Source organism: Dipteris shenzhenensis, chromosome 6 (assembly GCF_047967505.1).
Source record: "Dipteris shenzhenensis isolate YYH24624 ecotype China chromosome 6, Dip_SZ_1.0, whole genome shotgun sequence".
Taxonomy (NCBI): Eukaryota; Viridiplantae; Streptophyta; class Polypodiopsida; order Gleicheniales; family Dipteridaceae; genus Dipteris; species Dipteris shenzhenensis.
In genome coordinates this window covers 57,332,662-57,353,590 of record NC_141601.1, presented here as the reverse complement: position 1 = coordinate 57,353,590, position 20,929 = coordinate 57,332,662, and the positions used below count along the sequence as shown (strand labels likewise).

General features: G+C 44.0%; 1 protein-coding gene across 1 annotated transcript; it reads left to right on the top strand.

Annotated features, from left to right (window-relative positions):
- Nucleotides 1-5,324: 5,324 nt before the first annotated feature.
- On the top strand, nt 5,325-18,637 carry LOC147901401 (uncharacterized). Its single transcript, XM_087375533.1, has 7 exons — nt 5,325-5,742; nt 5,824-5,939; nt 6,061-6,143; nt 6,242-6,363; nt 6,569-6,733; nt 6,826-6,919; nt 18,108-18,637. Exons 1-7 carry the CDS (start codon nt 5,553-5,555, stop codon nt 18,355-18,357), a joined length of 1,020 nt encoding a protein of 339 aa, XP_087231659.1. The 5' UTR covers nt 5,325-5,552; the 3' UTR covers nt 18,358-18,637.
- The last annotated feature ends 2,292 nt before the right edge of the window (nt 18,638-20,929 follow it).

Below are 20,929 nucleotides of genomic sequence, written 5' to 3'. Positions count from 1 at the left end.
TGCTGCTAACCAATTATGTATCCACTACCCACAATGGCAAAAGCTACATTGCCCATCTATTGGCTATAATAGTTGGGTTTGCAATAGAGCAAGAGGATGACTCTACACCCCTCTCAACAAAAGATATAGAGGACTTTGAAGCATTGATATTATCACCAAAATGGGAATTAGACCCTCCACCTACTCTCAATGAGGATAGCATGGAAGGGCAACAATCCAAAACAAACTCTAGAGAATGACAATGTGGAACTCTACCAAAGAATATTGCAACTCAGTTCAGTCTTGCTCCTGGAACAGAAGGACTCGAGCATGGAAATCCAAGAGGATACCATTCCACATAATGACTTTGCAAGAGAGCCTCCACCTACTCTCAATGAGGATAGCATGGAAGGGCAACAATCCAAACAAACTCTAGAGAATGACAATGTGGAACTCTACCAAAGAATATTGCAACTCAGTTCAGTCTTGCTCCTGGAATAGAAGGACTCGAGCATGGAAATCCAAGAGGATACCATTCCACATAATGACTTTGCAAGAGAGCCAAATAGCATACCTCTCCAAGAATCACAAGTCACTAATGTTGACGACTCCATGACTCTAGAGTCACAACCCCCAAATGTCTCTAGGGGCACCATACAACAGACTGTTGTTCAAGTCATAGATCAAAATTCCACATGGGCACGTGGGAATCAACTGTATGTCCAATACAAGCAAGGCCATAGCACATTCCAGATCATACAACATCATAGCCAATAGTTACAACAATGGTCTCAATTATTTGCTACCATGGTTTCAGATGAGCAGGAAAGAGAAATGGAAAGACAGATGCTCCAATCACTCCAATCCATGAAGCTCAAGGAAAGCATGGCAGAACAAATGTAGCAACAATTCCTTGCACACAATGCCCTAGCAGAAAGTAGAAAGGATGCCCTACAAGCCACGGTTCTTCTCCAAGATAAACACCTACAACTATCTGATGCCTTGAACCAAAAGGAAAAGGTCGAGTTATCCCTCTTCCATATGCAAGCCACTTGTGATGATATCAAGAAGGGATTGGTACAATTAAATGAAAGATTACTATTTAAAGAGAATCAGCTCCATGCCACATTAGACACAAACAATGAGGTGCAAAACAGCCTCAAAGAGGGTGAACGTCAAATTCAAGCACTAGAGAAGGAAGGCATGGCATCAAGGGAGATTCTTGTGCACACCAAAGGAGAACTGGATGCTCAAGAACAAGAAATACTCCAACTCTGTGTGCTTAATAATCAATTTCCAAGACATCCAAATGCAACTCAACAATTCAATAGTCTAAAGCTTGCATACACCTCCACATTGGGTAAGTATAAAGATAAGTGCATGGAGTGGAAAAATCAAAAAGCAATAATTTCCAAGTTGGAAATTCAGCTACTGGGTCAAGCGATGACGATGCGGAGGGGTCAGCACAGGATCTTTTGATACAAGGCATCACGACATTATACAAGAGCTTGTTGCAGTCCTCTAGCAAGAGGATCACCTTGAAGGAAGAATACACATACTCTGGAAACACTTGCTAATAAAAATGTTACATGCAGTATCAGATCTTGATTGGACCAGACCGATAAGCACAAAGAATATCCAAGATCTATGCGAGCATATGGATGAAGACGAGAGGAATGTGTTCTGTCTCTCAGTGCATGCAAATCTCATATGGTTAAAGGCTGATGCAATACTACTATATGAATGCTTGATGGGAAGCCCCCCTCTTCAGGTAGTAGCCGGACTCCTACCTTTACTGCAACAATCACCAGCAACTTCCATGGGATACAACTCCCAGAAAAATCCAAAATTAAAGCTGTCAATGCCTACTAGAAGCGGCAGGGATCTGCTAGAGGAAAATGTGGTCTACCTTCAATCTAATCTCCTATCTTGCCACTCTCTATTCTGATCTATTCACATCCCTACCTAACTCCAGTACTATAGCTTTCTAGAAATCCACGCTAATCCATATTCCTTACCATGCCTCTTTGCCCATGCCTCTCAACACTATCGCCTAATCCAAGAATCTAACTCCTATCATCCAGTTACACCTAACTTTTTTCCAACACTTGACAATCCATCCCTTGAGGATTATCAAGTTGCTAAATCAATTTGTCCTACTCTCCCTCCACTTTCCACCACCATCCCTACTTCTAACTTCTCAAATTCACTACTTGCTTCGACCTCAAGCTTTTCCCCTATAACATCTTCCTCTCACCCAAGACCACATGTTCCTCCAATCTCCCTTGAGTTTTCAATGGAAGACACCATTAATGATTCCATCAATGAGCTTCAAGAATTGGATAATCCAATTAGCACACCCACAAGGGAGTTGCAACAAGGTACAAATAGGATTCCCATGCCTAGTAATCCCATTGGTGGTTTTGGAGGCAATACCCAAACATACAATCAAGAGGAAGATGGGACCTCTCCGGAATTTCAATGAGTATCCGCCAAGCACAAATCACTCCAAACATCAGCATGAAATCGGCGCCACAGCCTGCTTGGCGTAGACCAATGCTGCTTAATGAAAAGTACCTCCTTGAATACATGCAGGCTCCATATTCTTTTCGCATGCATCCCACATTTGATGCGGTGCCCCATCACTACTGGTGGGATGCCAATCATCATGATTCGGATAATGCAGATGCTCCTCGCAATTGGCCGTTAATCAATAGAAACTCTAAAATCAAATGGACAAGCCAGGAAACACTCATCAGAGCCTTGGACAGACATGCATCAATTATGCAAAGCAGTTCTGACAAAACACTCAAGGAAAGTGCAAGATACAATGAAGCCTTAGCAGTCATCCTGGAGGTGTCCCTCACCATTGACAACCATTTGCCCAACCTCAGCTACAATCCAAATCAATAGATACATGCTCAAACAACAAGTCGCCTCTTTCAAAGGGCCATATCTCTTCAAGGGCGTCATGTGTGTTTGTTTGAAGAAATGGTTGACACTGGCTTCTTAAAAACTGAGCAAGCAATCTACGGTGTTCATGGATTACAAGGAAAAAATCAACAAGAAGCCCGCCCTATCTATCACTGCCACCATCTTTACCATACTCATTGGGTAAAGACAACTGCATCACAACATCGTCTGTAGACCCAACCATAACCCGAGGATGGGTAATCAAATCAGTCCAGGGGAGTTGTTAACCCTGTGGCAACAAGGGCCAAAAGTGCAGTCTAGGACAACAACTATGAGAGCATTGTGTGTGTAGAATAGTGGCAAAGCTCCGCTTGTAATATCTTGAGCCTGAAAGATAGTATAATAAATCTTAACAGATGAGGATAGCCAAAATCCTCTCTAGAAAAGATCCAATCATACTTGTGCAAAATCAGGATCTAGAGAGAGAAAAACTAAATCTAGAGAGAGAAAGACTAAAAGCCTATACTTTCAGAGTCCCTCCACTTTGTGTAGAGACCCAAAAGGTCCCCCCACTTTGTGTAGAGACCCAAAAGGTCCCCCCCAAAAGTGGAGAGACCAACATGTATAAATATCTCTCAATGGAATGAAGCTCCCACTCTTTGGGGTTCAGTGTTCAAGCTCACTATTGTGTTCATGCGATTGATCTCCATTGTGTCCATGCTCTCTTACACTATCATGTTCTAGCATGCCCTTACCCTTGAACTCCCTCCTTCTCCTCCTTCCTCTTCCTTCCTCCTCCCTCATCCTCCTTCTCCCTCATCCTCCTTCTCCATCTTCTCCTCCCTCCTCCTTCTCCTCCCTTCTCCTCCATCTTCTCCTCCTCCTCCTTCCTCCTCCTCCCATCTCCTTCTCCTTCTTCCTCCTTCCTCCCTCCTCCTCCTCCTCCTCCCTCCTCCTCCTCCCATCTCCTTCTCCTTCCTCCTCCTTCGTCCCTCCCTTCTTCTCCCTCCTCCTTCTCCTCTCTTCTCCTCCATCTCCTCCTCCTCCCTCCTCCTCCTCCTCCTTCCTCCTTCTCCTCCCTTCTCCTCCTCCTCCCTCCTCCCTCCTCCTCCTCCTCCTCCTCCTCCCTCCCTCCTCCTCAACCCTTACCCCTCGAATCCGTGAAGGAGACTAGCTCTCCACTCCTCAACCTTGGACTCCTCCTAAACCCTACAACCCCCTTTGAACCCTGGAACTCCTAGTTAACTCTCTCAACCCTGTCCCTACTTCTAACCCTGAAATCCCCTTCTAAACCCTTAAACTCCCGTGGAGGTGAGAGCCTCCATCAATCGTTATAATCAAGCCCTCTTTCTCATTCACGCACACATGAGATCTGCTTTCCATGCTTTAGCCTACACCTCTCACTGGAACATGACCTGAGGACCTATGCTACACTTGTGAACACCTATGCTATAACGAGCAACCACACGACTGCAGGTGACCAACACCCTTGGAACCTACACTTGGGTAAAATAGAGACAACAACATTCTATAAACAATGAAGTAGTTAACATAAATAAAACAAGAGAATACTTGTAAATCATCTTTGTGAAACTATTGTCAATGCAATTTCTTAATTGGTGCATTATCAAAATCCGTCAACAAAATATTTTCACATTTTCATTGTAATGAATTCGTGGAGCTCTTATGCAAGTGGTATCTACCCCTAATTATGTACTCTAATAGCTCCCCACAATTCTCTTATCTTCTCAACTAGCTAAATCCAAAAGGCAAACTTATCTAGCCACTTGCAAAATTCAACTTTGTCACTTGGCATATGCTCTAATTTCTTGATATGGTCCATGCATTGTTGAGGATGTTCCACAATGTAAGTGCGAGCCTCATTACGTATAGCCATCATGTTGATGGTGTTGAGGAGATAGGATGATTTGCACATTGTAATTTGATCATCCAAATGGGTAAGTTTTCAACTTCATACTTTATTATCATGTATGTTGATGTATACTTAGGCAAGAGTTGTTGTTGCAAAGCTCTGTAGATAAGTTGTTTTGCTTTTTGTAGTCTCCAATAGCTCATGATGTGTCTCGAAGCTTCAAAGGCAAGATCGCTTATTTTTGTTCTAGCTTATGCCAAAGGATGTTCTGCTAGAGTGTGAGAGCAACATGATGATGAGACTTTCGAGAAGGCCCTCCATTGAAGATACTCATTGTTTTGCATGAGCTGGCAAGGAGGCAAAACCACTATGGTCTTGCTTTTAAATAAAACTAGAATGGTTGAGCTAATGCTTTGAGACGATTAACACTTAACATATCATTATTCATTTATTACTTTTAAAAGTGGGTTAGGTTAACAAAGGAAAAGAGGGGATTGGCTAGGTTATTGGAAAAATATGTAAGGGGCTAGTGAAAAAATCACCAACTGTTGGTTTATAAAATCGTTCATTATTAGAATTGCCTCTACGGAGCGGACTTCCAAAGTGTACTTAACAATTAAGTTGTGTGTTTCAAATTGAGATCATCATACAAAAGCTTTTTGCGGCCTTAAAAAATCAATTGCTTTTGTGTTGCTGTAGAGAGTTCAGTAGGGGGAGAGGGTTGAGTTGAAAACCATCATAATTAGGAAAAGCTTTAAACTCGGCAGACAGAACTTGGCACGGGAGCATGAGTGTTAGGTCCAGTCTGTCGTATGATCTCCACCATCTTCTTCATCTCCGGCATCTTCAGCCTCGCATCGCATCCGGTGCAGCATTTCCCATAAACCGACTTCTCCCTCGAAATCCTAACCCTATTTTTGGCCTCCAGTTCGTGCGTGGTTTTCGAGCTATGGCCACTGTAAAGTCCGCCTTTCCAGGCACGTCTTAATTCTCCTTCGTAGATAGTTAAGTGTTTTAGTGCTTTAGCGCTACACTTCCTAATGCAGTAATTCTATCAGGCAACTGGCAGAAGATTACAATTTCCAATCCGACTGGAGAAAAACTGGTTGGTATTCTGGACGATACAGGTTCAGAAGATGTGATCGTTCTCTGCCATGGCTTCCGCTCTTCCAAGGTATAGTTCCTTTTTGTCTTAACTATAATGACGAGAGAGAGAGAGAGAGAGAGAGAGAGAGAGAGAGAGAGAGAGAGAGAGAGAGAGTCTTGAAAGGAATTGATGGCGTGTGTAATGACAGGAAAGCGCTACATTGATCAACATAGCGTCAACGCTTCTAGAGAAGGGTCTCAGCACATTCAGATTCGATTTTTCTGGAAATGGGTAGGTTTCTGTGGGATCCAATGCTCTTTTTCTTAACGTAAGTGTCATTAAGGTCTCGAGAATTACGGCACGAGTCTTTTCTTATATGCACACATCAGGGAAAGTGACGGGGAGTTTCAATATGGGAATTATTGGAGAGAAGTGGAAGATCTCAGAGCTGTGGTAACCTTTTGGAGAGGGCAAAGACGCAGGGTAAGAGCCCTCATAGGCCATAGCAAAGGTATTCCTCGTTCATTTTGTCTTTTTCTCAAGTTTTCGTAGTGTCTGTGACCACAGACATGCCTAAGGCTTTTCCTTGCAGTGAAAGCTCTTTTGTATCTTGATTTGTCCACGAGCGTAGGAAGTCTTTCTTCAAAAATAAATAAATGAAAACTCTGAAGATCAGGAAATTACGTGTTGCTTTTGCTGATTGAATTGTTGCACAGGTGGCAATGCCGTGCTTCTATATGCATCCAAGTACAAGGACGTAGACACTATTGTGAACATGAGTGGTCGCTTTAATCTTGCGAGAGGTGTCAAAGAGCGTTTGGGAGAAAAGGGCCTCCAAATGATGGAGAAGCAAGGCTACATGGAGGTGAAAGATAAATATGGTACTTTAGCTTTCGAGCACTAGATAGATTGGCTCACATGAGAACTTATTTCTTTTGGTTTTCTGGGATCTAATAATTTTTTGCAATTATAGGGAATGTGGAGTACCGTGTTACGAAGAAAAGCTTGAATGAGCGGTTAAGTACTGATATGAAGTCAGCAATGTCATCCATACATGAAGATTGTCGGTATGTTATTGTACTTAGCCTCATGGCAAAGCTCAAATGACTTTATCAAGGGACGAGTAGTTCCTCAAAACATGGTAAAGTAGTTGGATGTCTTCTATTTTTTTGATATAAACCTGCAGATAATCGAAGTTATCATGGATTATCATTTTGAGCAGGACAGCTTGGAATGCCTTGGAATGATAACATCATCCTTAGAACACTAGGTGACATGACCATGATCGCTCCTGGGATTCTGGACTTACACACAAGCACAAATAACTGATCATAGAACCACAACGAGAGGCGCAGGCATGCTCACCACCCCAACCATGATGCTCACGGGTCTAGGTCCCATAGAATCCGAGTATTAGGTTGTGCTGCTGGCACGAACATCTACATCCAACCAGTCCACAACCTCTTGGCGTCCCATACCACCAAAAGGCGCCCATAGGGCCTTAGGACTGCATTGGGAATCCGGGCTACGCTAGAAAGCAAGTGTGCGTCCGCAACACGATCCAGGATCCAGACCAACAAGGAAGAGCTAGATCCTCTCTGACTTGCGTGAATGAAAAAATGGAAACTGAACCCCTGCGCCCCTTATACAAGCTCTAGCCCAAAGCCGCTAAAAATAGTAGAAACCCTAATTCGTCCATTGCCCTTGCAACCCAACTTGAGAATCGCCTGCCTAGCCCCTAGTCTCCCCAGGCTATCAAAGCTAGTCCTGTGCGCCGAAGCACACGTCAGATACGATTCATGCACATGACATGCTTCCCTTCCTCTAAGAACTCACTCTTGAGTTCAAAAGAAAGTTTGGAAACTATCTCTGAAGGCTCTTCTATTTCTAACTTGATGTTCACGAAATCCAAAAATACTCTCGGGCTTGTATGGGATAAAGGTTAAATCTTCAACCTCTATAAGTTCCTGAGGAGTAATTGCCTGATCCCCAGCTCCCAATACTTCTTTCAATCTTGAATCCTTACATTAGGAGGCAAATCCACTGTCCAATTCATATGCAACTTGGCCAATTCTTCGGATAACCTTGAATGGGCGACTGTATCTGGGGGATAATTTTCTAACTTGTCTAGTACCGAGCAACTGAGACGCATGACTGTGAATCTAGTAGGTAGAAATCTAGCCATCTTTGTCAAGCGGTCCACGATAACCTATATGGAGTCATGACCCTTGCATGTTTGTGGCAATCCTGTAATAAAATCCTTGGAAATACTTTCCCACTTATTACTTGGAATGTCCAAGGGTTATAGTACCCCTGTGCTTCTGAGGCGTTCTGCCTTGGTCACTTGACAAGTACAGCAACCTACTACATAGTCTTGAACAAATTCTCTCATCTTAGGCCAGTAAAAACTATGTTTCACAAGAGACAGAGTCCTGTGTACTCCGCACTAGGTGCGTCATGACACTCCCGAAGAATCCTGAATCGAAGATTTAACACATCTGGAACACAAATTTTATCATTTTGGAATAGCAAGCCATTCCGAATCATCTATTGACCTTCGCTGCTTGAACAATAGGTGGCATAATTCTTGAGTCTTGGTCAATCATAGCGCTACCATCCTGGACCTTTTGCCAATAATGATTGAAATGACTATCAGTTGCGTAGAAGCCCTCTCAAGGATTGAAATAGGTCAGAGGATATCTCGGTAAATGACAGAGCCTTCACCATCTTAATCCGACTTAGGGAATCGGCAACACTATTCAAAGAATCTTTCCTATACCGAATCTGTAAATCAGAACCCTGCATTAACTCTGCCCACCGAGCCTTCTTGCCCCTCAAATCATCCCCTTCACACACATATTGGATTGATTGATGACCAGTCAATACAACAAATCTGGAACCGTACAGGTAATACCTCCAAACCTTGAGAGCATATACTACTACATAAAGTTACTCGGTATTGAGTATCATCGAGCTTTTAATTCTCAGAAGCTACAGGTCGGCCCTCTTGGAATAATGCTGCCCCGGCATCAATCACTCGCATCGGCCTCTAAGACGTAAGGTCGGGTAGGATTGGGCAACACGAGCAGGTGCACTCTTGATACAATTTTTTAAAGTATCAAAAGCCTTGTTCAAATCTTCATTCCAAGAAGACCCACGGCCATGACCCTTAAATACGTTGGTCAAGGGGACCGTGATTTTGAAATAATCATGAACTGATTTTCTTAAAAAGATAGATATAGGCCAAGTCAAAGATTTTTGAATACAATCTTTATCATTGCTCACACCTCGAGAAATCTTATGTCCTAAGTAAATGATCTATTTCATAAAGAAGTCACATTCACTAAGCTTAGCATACAGCTTATTCTATCTTAATAAAATTAAGACGATCATGAGATAACCAATATGGTCCTCTAAAGTCTTGCTGTAAACTAAGATATCATCCAAGAACACAACAATGAACTTACCCAAGAACTCTTGGAACAAGCCATTCATCATCTGTTGGAAGGTTGCGGGAGCATTGGTCAATCCAAAAGGTAATATGAGGAATTCATAATGGCCATACCTAGTCCAAAAGGCTGTCATTTCAATATGTTTTACATAAATAATACGTAAGTCAATCTTAGTGAAGTACTTCGCTCCAGCCAATTTGTCTATTAGATCATCAGCACGAGGGAGAGAGTACTTATTCTTAAGCGTGACTTTATTCAATCTTTTATAATCCACACACATTCTCCATGAACCATCCTTCTTCTTCCTCAGAAGAGCAGGAGCACCCCAGGGTGATTTGCTCGGGCGCATATACCCCAACTTCAAGTATTCGTGAAGTTAGTGAGCTAACTCGTCCTCCTCTAACTGGCTCATCCTATAAGGTGGTATACTTATAGGTTGAGAACTAGGGACTAAATCCTACCGGGAGTTCGGGAAATACATCATTAAAATCATTTAACAGCTTCTTTACTTCAATATGTTTAACCACATTTAAAATCATTGGTATCAAGCACATATATTATAAATGAAGAAAATGAAATTAAAACACATTGAAACACATCATAAGAAGTTGTTTGCAATATATTCCGAACTTGAATCACATATACAAGAAGTCCCCTAAAAGGAATGTATATCATCACACTGTATCAAAAGATGGGTGTCCCCGTGCCAAAGAGAAAGAGTATGTGATTCCCAATCAAATTTGGACATCATGGGTTTTAAACCATTCAATGCCCAACAACAAGTCTACATGATCCAAGTGCATAACATAGCACTCCAAATTATCCTCGTAGGCTTGAATCCTGATTGAAAGTCGATCCACCTTGCGATCGAAAACTAGTTGGAAGCTGCACCTCGTAGGTGTGATCACTAGGTGTCATAGTCATCTGTAGCTTCTGCACAAGTTTGTGATTAACAAAGTTGTGAGAACTACGTGGTTAAAAAAGAACGTGAATCCGTGTCCCATGGATCTCTCCATAAGCTCGGTAGAGATCATGGGGGCCAAACAATGAATTATTAAACGAAGAATCACAAGAATGAGGGCGTGTGATGACATTAACACAAATACCTGTCAAGGTAGTTTGAGCAGCTGTCTTTGACTTCGTAGGTGGTCCTTTGAGCTTCGGTAGAGGTCCTTATGAGGCTCCGGGTCTCTTCGGGCAATCAGCCTAGGTATGCCCATGCTCCTCACAAATAAAGCATCGTCCTTCCTTCCGAAGCTGAAGCGAATGGAGGAAGCGCTCCTTGTTGCCCTTCGCCGGTTTTTGTTTCTTCTAAGAAGGAGAATCGAGAGATTTCACTTCTCCCGTGCTAGAAGCTGCATTAAATAACTTTTTCTTGTTCTTGCCTTGGGTCTCGGGTGTAGTTAACTTCTTGGTTGAGGCCATAGTATCATCTTAAATGTGCGCAAAGTGAATGGCCTCCTCCAGGGTCGATCTTTTATTGTTCTTGACCTGCAACTTGTAGGCCAGCTACAAGGAAACCCAAGAGGGTAACATGATCCATCTTTGTAGTGTGTCTCGGAATTTCTGGAGATAGGTCTCGAAAGTGAGGCTCTGTTTGGTTATATCCAAGGCCTTAAACTTGGCCACGATATCGTAATCTTCTTCTTTCTTTAGAAACTCAGTTCTAAAAGCTTCTTCGAACTGTGCCCAAGTGGATGGCTGAGGCCTCAATTCCTTCCACCAAAGAAAAGCCTTTCCGGCTAGGTATCCGACTGCTCATGGTATCAGGAGCGCAAAGTTTTCATCCAATCCTGTGAGGAATTGGTGGAAAGCCTCCTTAGTAAGCAGATCCTCATAGACATCATAGTTGTCCCCATCAGCGTCCCGTTCAAACATAGGGGAAGGCTGGTTGGAAATGGTTATGTTCTGGTCCGCCTTAGAGAGATTACTTGCATCAGCCATGGAAAAACAGCAAGGGAAAGATCTAACGAAACAGGGCTGTGAACTTTAAACACTTGTCAGAGATGACGATTGGAGGGGTAAGGGGTCTGGCGCACCAATTGAGCGAACTAGGGAACAACAAGGGGGCAGGTGGAATCGGCTGAAAACTGCCCTCTCTGATGAATTGCTGAATGTACTGCTAACAAGTAAATTTCGAGGGGTTAAAGAGGGGACGAACAGCCTGCCAGTCCATACAGCCCGTGAGCTATGCCAAAACCCGAATGATGGAGGAGCCAACAAGTAAAGAACTAGGTTGAATACCACAGAGGGGAAAGATGGCAATGAGGTGGCGGCTGGTGGCAAGAGATAGGGACGAAAAAAAACGGCTGGTTGAGGACGCAAACTACTAGGTGTCAACAAACTTGGAGCGAGAGGTCAGGAGCGCTAGTTTTATAGGGAACTAAGCCCTAAGTCCTAAACTGGTGCCCTAAGTTCCAAAAAAGCAAAAGCCTCCAAATTTCCCTGGATGCCTTGCAGTGTACTTTGACCAAAAAGCAAGGGTGCATTTCGTCATCTCAATTCAGCCTGACAGAATTCTACCCCTCGCTCAAGATAGGGGCCTACAACTTAGGGTCCCTCTAGGCTTTCCAATCAGGATGCCTTGCAGTGTACCCTGGATGCCTTGCCGTGTACTCTAACAAAAAAGCAAGGGTGCATTTCGTCATCTCAACTCAGCCTGACAGAATTCTACCCTTCACTCAGGGTAGGGGCCTACAACTTAGGGTCCCTCTAGGCTTTCCAATCAAGAAGCTCCACCCTATGACTCTTCTCCCTCACAAATCGCATCACCTGTCCCAAGAAACATCATCTAATAACCCCCCAGAATGCAACACCAATCTTGCCTCAACTCGACCCCTTCCTCTCCAACGAACTGATGAATCTCTCTTCCTAACAGGCACCAATCCAACCAGGACACATCTTCCCACACATGGAGGTCATTCCTCTACCTATTGACGAAAACTGAGCAATTCCCAGCTAAAGCAGTGCAAAAACGAAATTCGCACTTACCTGGAAGATCCAAACAGAATTTGCTATCTCCTTTGGAAATTTGCCATCTAGGATTGGCTCTGATACCAACTGACATGACCACAATCGCCCCTAGGAATTCGGACTTGCACACAATTACAAATAACCGATCATAGAACCACAAAGAGAGGCGCAAGCATGCTCACCACCCAACCATGATGCTCAAGTGTCCAAGTCTCGTAGAATCCGAGCATCTCGGGCTGGCACGAACATCTACATCTAAGCCCATAGGGCCTCAGAACTGCACTGGGAATTTGGGCTACGCTAGAAAGCAGATGCACGTCCGCAACACGATCTAGGATCCAGACCATCAAGGAAGAGCTAGACGTGCTTTGACTTGTGTGAATGAAAATTGAACCCTTGGGCCCCTTATATAGGCTCTAGCCCAGTGCCGCTGAAAATTGGAGAAACCCTAACTTGTCCGTTGCCCTTGCAATCCAACCTTAGAATCGCTGCCTAGCCCTAGTCTCCCTAGGCTATCAAAGCTAGTCCTGGGTGCCTAAGCGCACGTCAAATACGATCTATGCACACGACACTAGGATTGAATGTTCTAGTGGCGTGACTAGACCTTGCCTATTTGCCTGCCTACTTGTGAGCTCTTTTTATTGGAAAAGCATGAGTTTAGTGCGAAGTAGAAGTAGCACAGGTTTAGGGCCAAGGAATGCTGCTGTAATAAAGGGGAAAATGGAGGTCTAGATAGGGGTACCCCTAGGGGCAAAAAGGGGAGTTGAGAGGGCCAAAAAGGAGATAATAGGAGGGTGACTATCATAGGTCCTATTTTCCTCTTGGTGGGGACGATTGACCTCTCTACAACTCCTCTCTCTTTCTCCCTCCTCCCCCCCCCCTCTCTCAGTTACTCTATTCAATTGTTCAGTCCCCCTTACCACATTGGGTTTTGCTTCCGCTTCGCTCGAGCCCATACTGCCCAAAAACTTGGATTTGCTATGCTCTAGCCCACGGTTTTGAGCTTCAAGGGGAAGAGTCACCATCAGAGACAGGGAGCACATGGAGCACTACTTCTCTACTATCGGGAACAACAGGTCAAGAGAATCTTACTAGAGTTCCAGTTCCCCCCCCCGGTTGACGAAGTACCCGAAGCAGGGGCTAAATAAGAGCCTCCCTTTTCGTTCGCATTTCAGCGAGACTGGCTGCTAGCGCTAGTCCTTCCACCTTTTCACTTCTCGCAGGCAATGGGAGACAAGCAACTTGCGCCATTACACCCCTCCATTCTGTCAAGCAGCCATTCACACAAGGACCCAAGAGCAGCTGATCTTGAGCAGTCAAGCAGCCCATTCAAACCCAATCGTCGCCTTCAACCTTTCCGTTTAGTAGACAAAATAGGGTCTTCTTGCCCCTTGATCTTGAGTAGTCAGGGGCAGCCCATTCAAACCCCATCGTTGCCTTCAACCTTTTCGTTGGGCAGACACGATAGGGTCTTCTTGCCCCATTGATTAAGCAACCGACGAACACCATCAAATGGATGAACATATTTTCAATCCGTCATGCGTCACCCTAGAGATAAACTCCATTAAAAAAAAAAACTACTTTAGGTCTCTAAACCATCTTGCTACCTCGAGTTAAACTAGCCCTGGTTGGGTTAGATGGAGTCCTAAATGTTTTAGATGTCTTAGACGTAGTTACCAGGGAACGACGTTTTGGCATCCGAAACACGTGGAACGCCGTAATGCAGAAGCCTAGGGAACGTCCCTTGGGGACATGCTACTAGGGAATGCCGTTCTAGCGTTCCCATAATGCGTTCCAAGCGGCATTCCAGCCCTAAATCCCGCATTTCGGGTTCTAGCCTAGCTAAAAATCTTGACAGGCGACGCGCGACAGCTTTTCCTCCCATCTCATCTTCTCACGCCATTCCCGCTATCCCCCTTTGCTACTCCGACCTCCACTACTCCACTCTCCCTCCATGCTTGAGCCCTCCAACTACTCCACCCTCCCTTCTTGCTTCAGCCTTCCATCTAGTCTAGCCCTCCATCTACTCCACTCTCCCTTGCTTCATTTTTCCGCCATTGCTTCTCCACTATTCCTCCTCCTACCTTTCTCCACTCCCTACACATTTCCATAGCTTCTTGTCATGTTTAGGCACAATCATGATGGGAAACCCAATCCGTGCGCTCTATCTCATAGATGAATCGTGCATCTAAGAGCTTCTCCAGTTCATCAAACACCATGATGCCATATTTGGGATTTGTTCGAGATGGTCCACGTATCTTAGGACTAGCACCTTTCCTAATAGCGATGGTGTATACGGCCACTTCTGGTGAAATTCCATTCATCTCTTTGTATGATCATATTCCATTAGGGGTGCCTTGAGTTTCATTTCTTCTTCTTGGGTGAGTTGTTTTCCAATGAACACTAATTTTTCTTCCTCCCTTTCAAGGGCAAGGTTGATTGTTCTGGTTTTGGCTGGTCTCTCTTATATTGGAGTCTCACCAATGCTATCACTTTCTTGTACTTATAACTCCCGTAGTGGTCTTGGCATGGCTATGGGGGCACTGCCACTTTTATAGTTCTTGAAGTAATATGGTATTTCATGAATATCCACCTCTGATTGTTTTGAACTGGTTGAGCACATGGGTGAATGAGTCACAAGAGGAGAAGGTGCTATGTGGATGGCAAGCAAAGACACAATGAAGGTGGCGAAGGAGAAGTAAGTATTACCTTCGAAGAAGAAGAAGCCATGAAGGAGAGAGGACGGCCATGAGTCAAGGGACTCCTAAGGCATCTAGAGAGGGAGATGATGAGCACTTGAGACAAGAGGGAGGACGAAGGAGGTATAAAGTAAGGAAAAAATTAAGGGACGCCCGGTACATAAATAAGATCCATTGGAAATGTAAATTTAAGAAAAGAGTCGTCAATTCATGGAAGGGTGAGCATGGGAGGGGAAGTTACATACAAAAGGGTAGTGGGGCAGCAAAAAGGGTGGTCTCTCTCTATGGATAACCTATAGAGTTCCATTCACGCCACGCATCCCACTCAGCAGAAACAAGCTGCCTCAATTGAGATTTCAACTTAAAAAACTACTTCAACATGATGAAATTATAAGCAAAGCTGACTTTCCCTCCTCTGAATTACCAATAGCTTTAATGAAAAAGCTGGCCCCTCTAGAGTATGCAATGATGCCCTGAATAGAGCAACTCCTAGCCACATCATCCATCTCCCATCAATGAGACACCACATTTCAGCCATATGTCTTTGATGGGAGCCCAAAGCCTGCTCTATGGCGGTCTTCTGTGTTGCCAAAATTGTGGTGCGCAGGGCCTCACATGTGGGAGGAGTGCAACTAGGTTCAAAGGCTGCAATCTCCTTCACCATATCGATGAAGTAAGGATTGTGGGCTTTTGCTATGAGTACATCTGCTCCATAAAAGAATCTGTCTACTGCAGCATCTACCTGTGCCCTCCTCCCAAGATGCCATGAGGCCACAAGGCTAGCCTGCCTGCACAACTCTCGGGCCGGGGGATGATGAAGTGGGAGTCCCCATATATGCGTGTGAAGCTGTAGACCCAAAGAAGATGGACAAGCTGTTGCACTGGCATGTGGGGCTGCCCATGCTCGACCACAAGGATCAAGAACCTTTTGTCATGCTGCCTAGGCATCCGACCTATATGCAAGTGCCTGAAAACGTGCGGTATGTGCAGCTTAAATATTTCTAGGGCAACAATTAATGCCTCCGTTCTTTATTCTCAATAAATGATTTTGCACTCGGTCTGAGCCTCCAGATTTTTCTTCACCACAATAGGGACAATCCTACTTGTGTGCTCCTCCTTTTGACTTGTCATAGAGGTGTCCAGGTTTCACCTCCTTCCACCACTCAAATTTATGGTCTTGGTCGAGGCCATGGGAAGGAGCCATTGAGAAGGGGGGGGGGCTGAGAGAAGTTGGGTGAGAAAAGAGGGAGAGAGTGGAGAGAATGGGGGGCTGAAGGGGGTTGAGAGAGTAGAAAGGATTGGAGAGAAGGGAGTGGAGGGAAGGGGGTTGAGAGAGTAGAAGGGAGTGGAGAGAAGGGGATTGAGGGATTGGAGAAAGAGAGAGAAGGGAGTGGAGAAAGGTAGGAGGAGGAATAGTGGAGAAGCAACGGAGGGAGGATGAAGCAAGGAGGGAGAGTGGAGTAGATGGAGGGCTGAAGCAAGGAGGGAGAGTAGCTGGAGGACTAAAGGCTGAAGCAAGGAGGGAGGGTGGAGTAGTTGGAGGGCTAATCCATAATGTGTTCCATGTTGCTGAAACCAAATGTGTTCCAAAGTATGGATGTTCTCTCAGAGTTGCCACTTATGTATGAGGAAGGCCATATTCTCTAGATCCGTGAGCACATTGTGGGTTCCAAAGACAGAGTAGTATGCATTGACTATCAACATTAAGTGGAAGGGAATACTGGAGGATGAACAATCATGGCAGCCAGAGCATTGTGTAGGTCCTAGGAGCATACCTCTATCGTTTGCTAGGCTGATCAACAGCGGTTTCTTGTTCTGGTAGCCTTGTATGACAGCCACAACATGTAATTTGACAACAAAATAAGGATGGCTGTAACAAAGGGAAAAATGGAGACCTGGTTAGGTGTAGCCCTAGGGGCAAAAAGGACTTGAGAGGGCCAAAGATAATTTGGAGGTGGGGACTATATAGATCTATTTCCCTGCTGGTGGGGACGATTGATGTTGGCCTCTCTTATCTAATCTATAGCTCCCTCCTCCTTCCTTCACCTATATCCACTCCCTCCTCCAATCTCTCTCTTCCCCCTTCTCTCATTCTCTTCTGCTTCACCCTTCCTACATCTGTCCTTCCCTGTTCTCTACGAGGGATGACAGAGCATGACAATAGGGTTGGGGAAGAGTTTTAAGTCACAACTCAACGTGCAGCCTTTTTGGTCACCTTTGGGAGTTGACTGACATGGTCCAGTCATATGGCATCCCATCGTGCTATTTGGCTGCTTGTGTGGCAGCCACATTGCCTTTGTGGCAGTATCTGCTGCTGTGTAACTGCCATGGTTGCTGTGTGAGCTAGGCTGATGGTCACGGGCGGAGGATGTCCATGACATCCTCTTCCACTGAAGTTGATGAAGTTGGAGGGCTCCTAGCACGGAGGATGTCCGTGACATCCTCTTCTACTGAAGCTGATTCAGTCTAGATGAAGTTGGAGGGCTCCTAGTATGTTGTAAGGAGGTAGCATCTTGAAGATTCGTGGCTTCTCCTTGGTTATTTGCTTAGACTAAGAGTGTGGACCTATCACAAGAACAGGATGCATCCTTTCCTAAAAATCTTAATGAAGACAAAGTGGCAGACTGCTCCTCTATGGCCTCTTGTTGGAAAAACTCACTCATTCTTTACTTTTTGGGCCATATAGAATTAATAGTCAGGGTCGGTCTGGTCAGGTTGAACCGGGCTAGTCTGGCTGACTAGGTCTGACTGGGACTGGCAAACAAGGTTCGTGGTCAGGAGCAATGGCCAACCAGCAAGCTGGTTGACCAGGTTTACCAGAACCTTGGCTTCGTGCTTTGATATCTGTATTTGAGTGCAAATAGTTTTTTCCTCCAGTCTTAGCATTTTTATGCATGAAATCTATTTAGTGCATCAGTGGAAAGGCTTCTATTTTATGTAACTGTAATTTTTTTATATTATCTTGATCTCAAGGCATGCTTGCATTGATTTATATGCTTAGTAGCATCCCTATTGCGAGAAATAATTTACTATTTTTTTGCACTGGAATATTCATCGCAAAAATTTTATGCATTTCTTTTCTGTAAATATAAATTGCATATATGTACTTTCTGACACCTCAATTGCTACAGAGTTTTGACACTACATGGATCAGAAGATGAAATTGTGAATGTGGAGGAAGCTAAAGAATTCGACAGCTTGATAGCAAGCCACACACTTCTGATTCTGGAAGGTGCCAATCATGGGTACAGCCAGCATCAAAGAGTTTTGGCCTCCATTGTTGTGGATTTTATCGAGAATGGACGAAGCAGCTGTGCAGATAATGGAAAGAAGGAAAATTTGTATTCAACAGCGGACGATTCATCTGCTTCACGACTTTGAAACTAAAGCTGTAGGTGGTAGTGATGAGGTAGTTCTTTATAGATGTGTGACAATTGAAGGGTATCATTATCAAGTGTCTGCAGTCAAGTAATTATTTTAGTAAATTTAAGTCTAGAACTATTTCTGGATGGTCTGTATGATTAAGATCTGGCATAGGAAGCGTGGAGATCTGCAGAACAAGTGTTGTAACCTATTATGAGACGCTAAAGGGATGCAACAATTGTTTCCAATGGACATGGGATCAATTGCTCTCATACAAAAAATTAAAACCATTTTTCTGGCCGACAATCAAAGTCAGTCCTCGTCTCATTTGGAGACTAAGCATTTAAAAAATACAAGCTAACAAAATCTTTCAACACTGAATGTGTAGCAGTTGTGCAACACATACACAGTAGATTGCATTATTTTAGGCTGGAATAAAGGTAAGGTTGAAGAAAGTGTATCCTTTCTTTGACTCCTGTAAACAAGTAAGCTAGTATACAGTAATGCCCTTGGAAAAGTAAAAATAATAAAAGAATCTGCTTAGCTCATTCGGTAGTCTGTGGGGGCTTGCACATTACTGTTATGCTCAAGTTGAGATAGCATGACCTCGTGGGTCAATCAACATCATTCTTTAAAAGGATCAACATTTGTTTGTGTTGCGCCTTATGTTTATGGTCAAAAGGTCTAATGCCAAGGCCGTCGGTGAGGGTGAATGGCACAAACTAAGGCCAAATACCTCAAGGACAAATCAGATTACATGTATTCCAAGATGGGATAAAAGAGTGCCTCAAAGAAAGGTCCTTATTATTGGACATGTGACTCTAGGGAGTTAGGGCTATACAACCAAACACAGAAACGTAAGGTCTTATTTCGGAAGTCGAACATTGGTTGTAGAGGTTGGTTGGGAGGATAATCTGTGCGCCTTCACCTAGTATTTCCTTACGTAGAATTGTAGATTTGATTGGAATGTTTCATTTGGTACTAGAGCAGTTAGGTTCGGCAATGCAGTTTTGATGTGTGGTAGCGTAGCACAAGTGTTGTAGTGGGAATAAAGCGATTTGCTCGTTGGTGAAGCAAATCAAATGGCATGCGTTTGAAGATATACCAAGATTGTAGAAGCATTGGTGTGTATGACGAATATAGGAAGGGTCGTTCATTAACTTTATCGAAAGTCCTATTAAGAAAGTTGGCGTGTATGATGGCAATAGGAAGGGTCGTTCATGAACTTTATTGAAAGTTTTATTAAGAAATGCAGTGTGGGTGAACAATTGTGATTGTTGGGTGGTGTTAAAGGTGCATGTTGCTAAGTGACATTATTATCTTTGTTGACCATGTTTAATTAAAGCTGGCTCTTGTTGAGTACTATGTTGAAATAAAGAGAGCTGAGTAGCTCAAGCAAAGTCAAGTACAAAACTTATCATATCATGTGCTATTTGCTATCGGGAGCAAGTTGAGAGCAAGAGCTAGAACTTAGAAACCAAAACCTTGTGGCTCATTTGAGCGGTGAGAATGTCTCAGATTTGAGTCTGTCTGGTTGTCTCATGCTATGGTGTTGGAAGGGGGCGTGGTCTTCTTAATCTCTGAACCCATTGAGTTATGTTCAAAGTGACTCGTCTTGGATGGACCTCAATCGAGTGTGCTCTAGTCGCTCTCCGCATCATGATGGCCTTTGCAATCCTCTCAGTAATCCAAACTTCCCACACAGTAGCTAGCTCCTCCTCCTCCACTCCACTGTGACCTGGAGCTGACTCAATTGCATAGAAATTTGTGATATGCCATAGTGTTTGGTCAGCCTTTGTATCCTGTGGTTTGATCGCCTCCTGTTGCTCTTTGATGATTCCACATTCTCAAGAGTTAAATAAAAAATGCAACATAATAGGCTATTGGTTTTTGCATTTGGAGGAGTCACATCAAAGATGCAGGTGGGTTGGCTCACCCTATCAGGAGCTGCACATGCAAAACATGTAGCAAACTAATGAAGCAATGCTGTTCTTTAGGACATTGACATTGACAAACAACAACTCACTCACCTTTCTCCTTTTGGCATGACAAATTCTAAGTAAGTAGTGTAACATTGGCAAGCAATTCAGAGTTGTCTTCAAGTGCTTGTATCATCTCTTGCATAAGCAAAAAATTAAGAATTACATAATCAAACAAAAAGCAAGACATTACTAGAAGGGAATCCCAAGAACCTGTGTCGGCACATCTCAAGGAGGTTGAGACCAATGTAGACATGGTCATGGAAGTCGATCAATCATAGTAGGATGGAGCCACTCCCATCCTGATAGAGACAATGGTATCGCCTTCGGATGTCGTACTACGTTGGTAGGTGCATAGAAAGTGTTCCTCTATATCAACCACTCCTAGTGTGCATAGCGTGTAGGTCAGTTGCTCTCTACTCTCCCTGTCTCAATCCTCAGTTGATGGGATGAAACCCGCATTTGCCCAATGGCGATCCTCAGTGCATGTGAGGCTCTTCCGTCCTCGAGATATGGAGGTTTGACGATGAATCCCTCCGAGACATTCAGGAAATGGTTGTAGAAGAATTGGGTCTTGGCGGGGAGCTCTTGATCTCCCCCCCCTAGTTTGA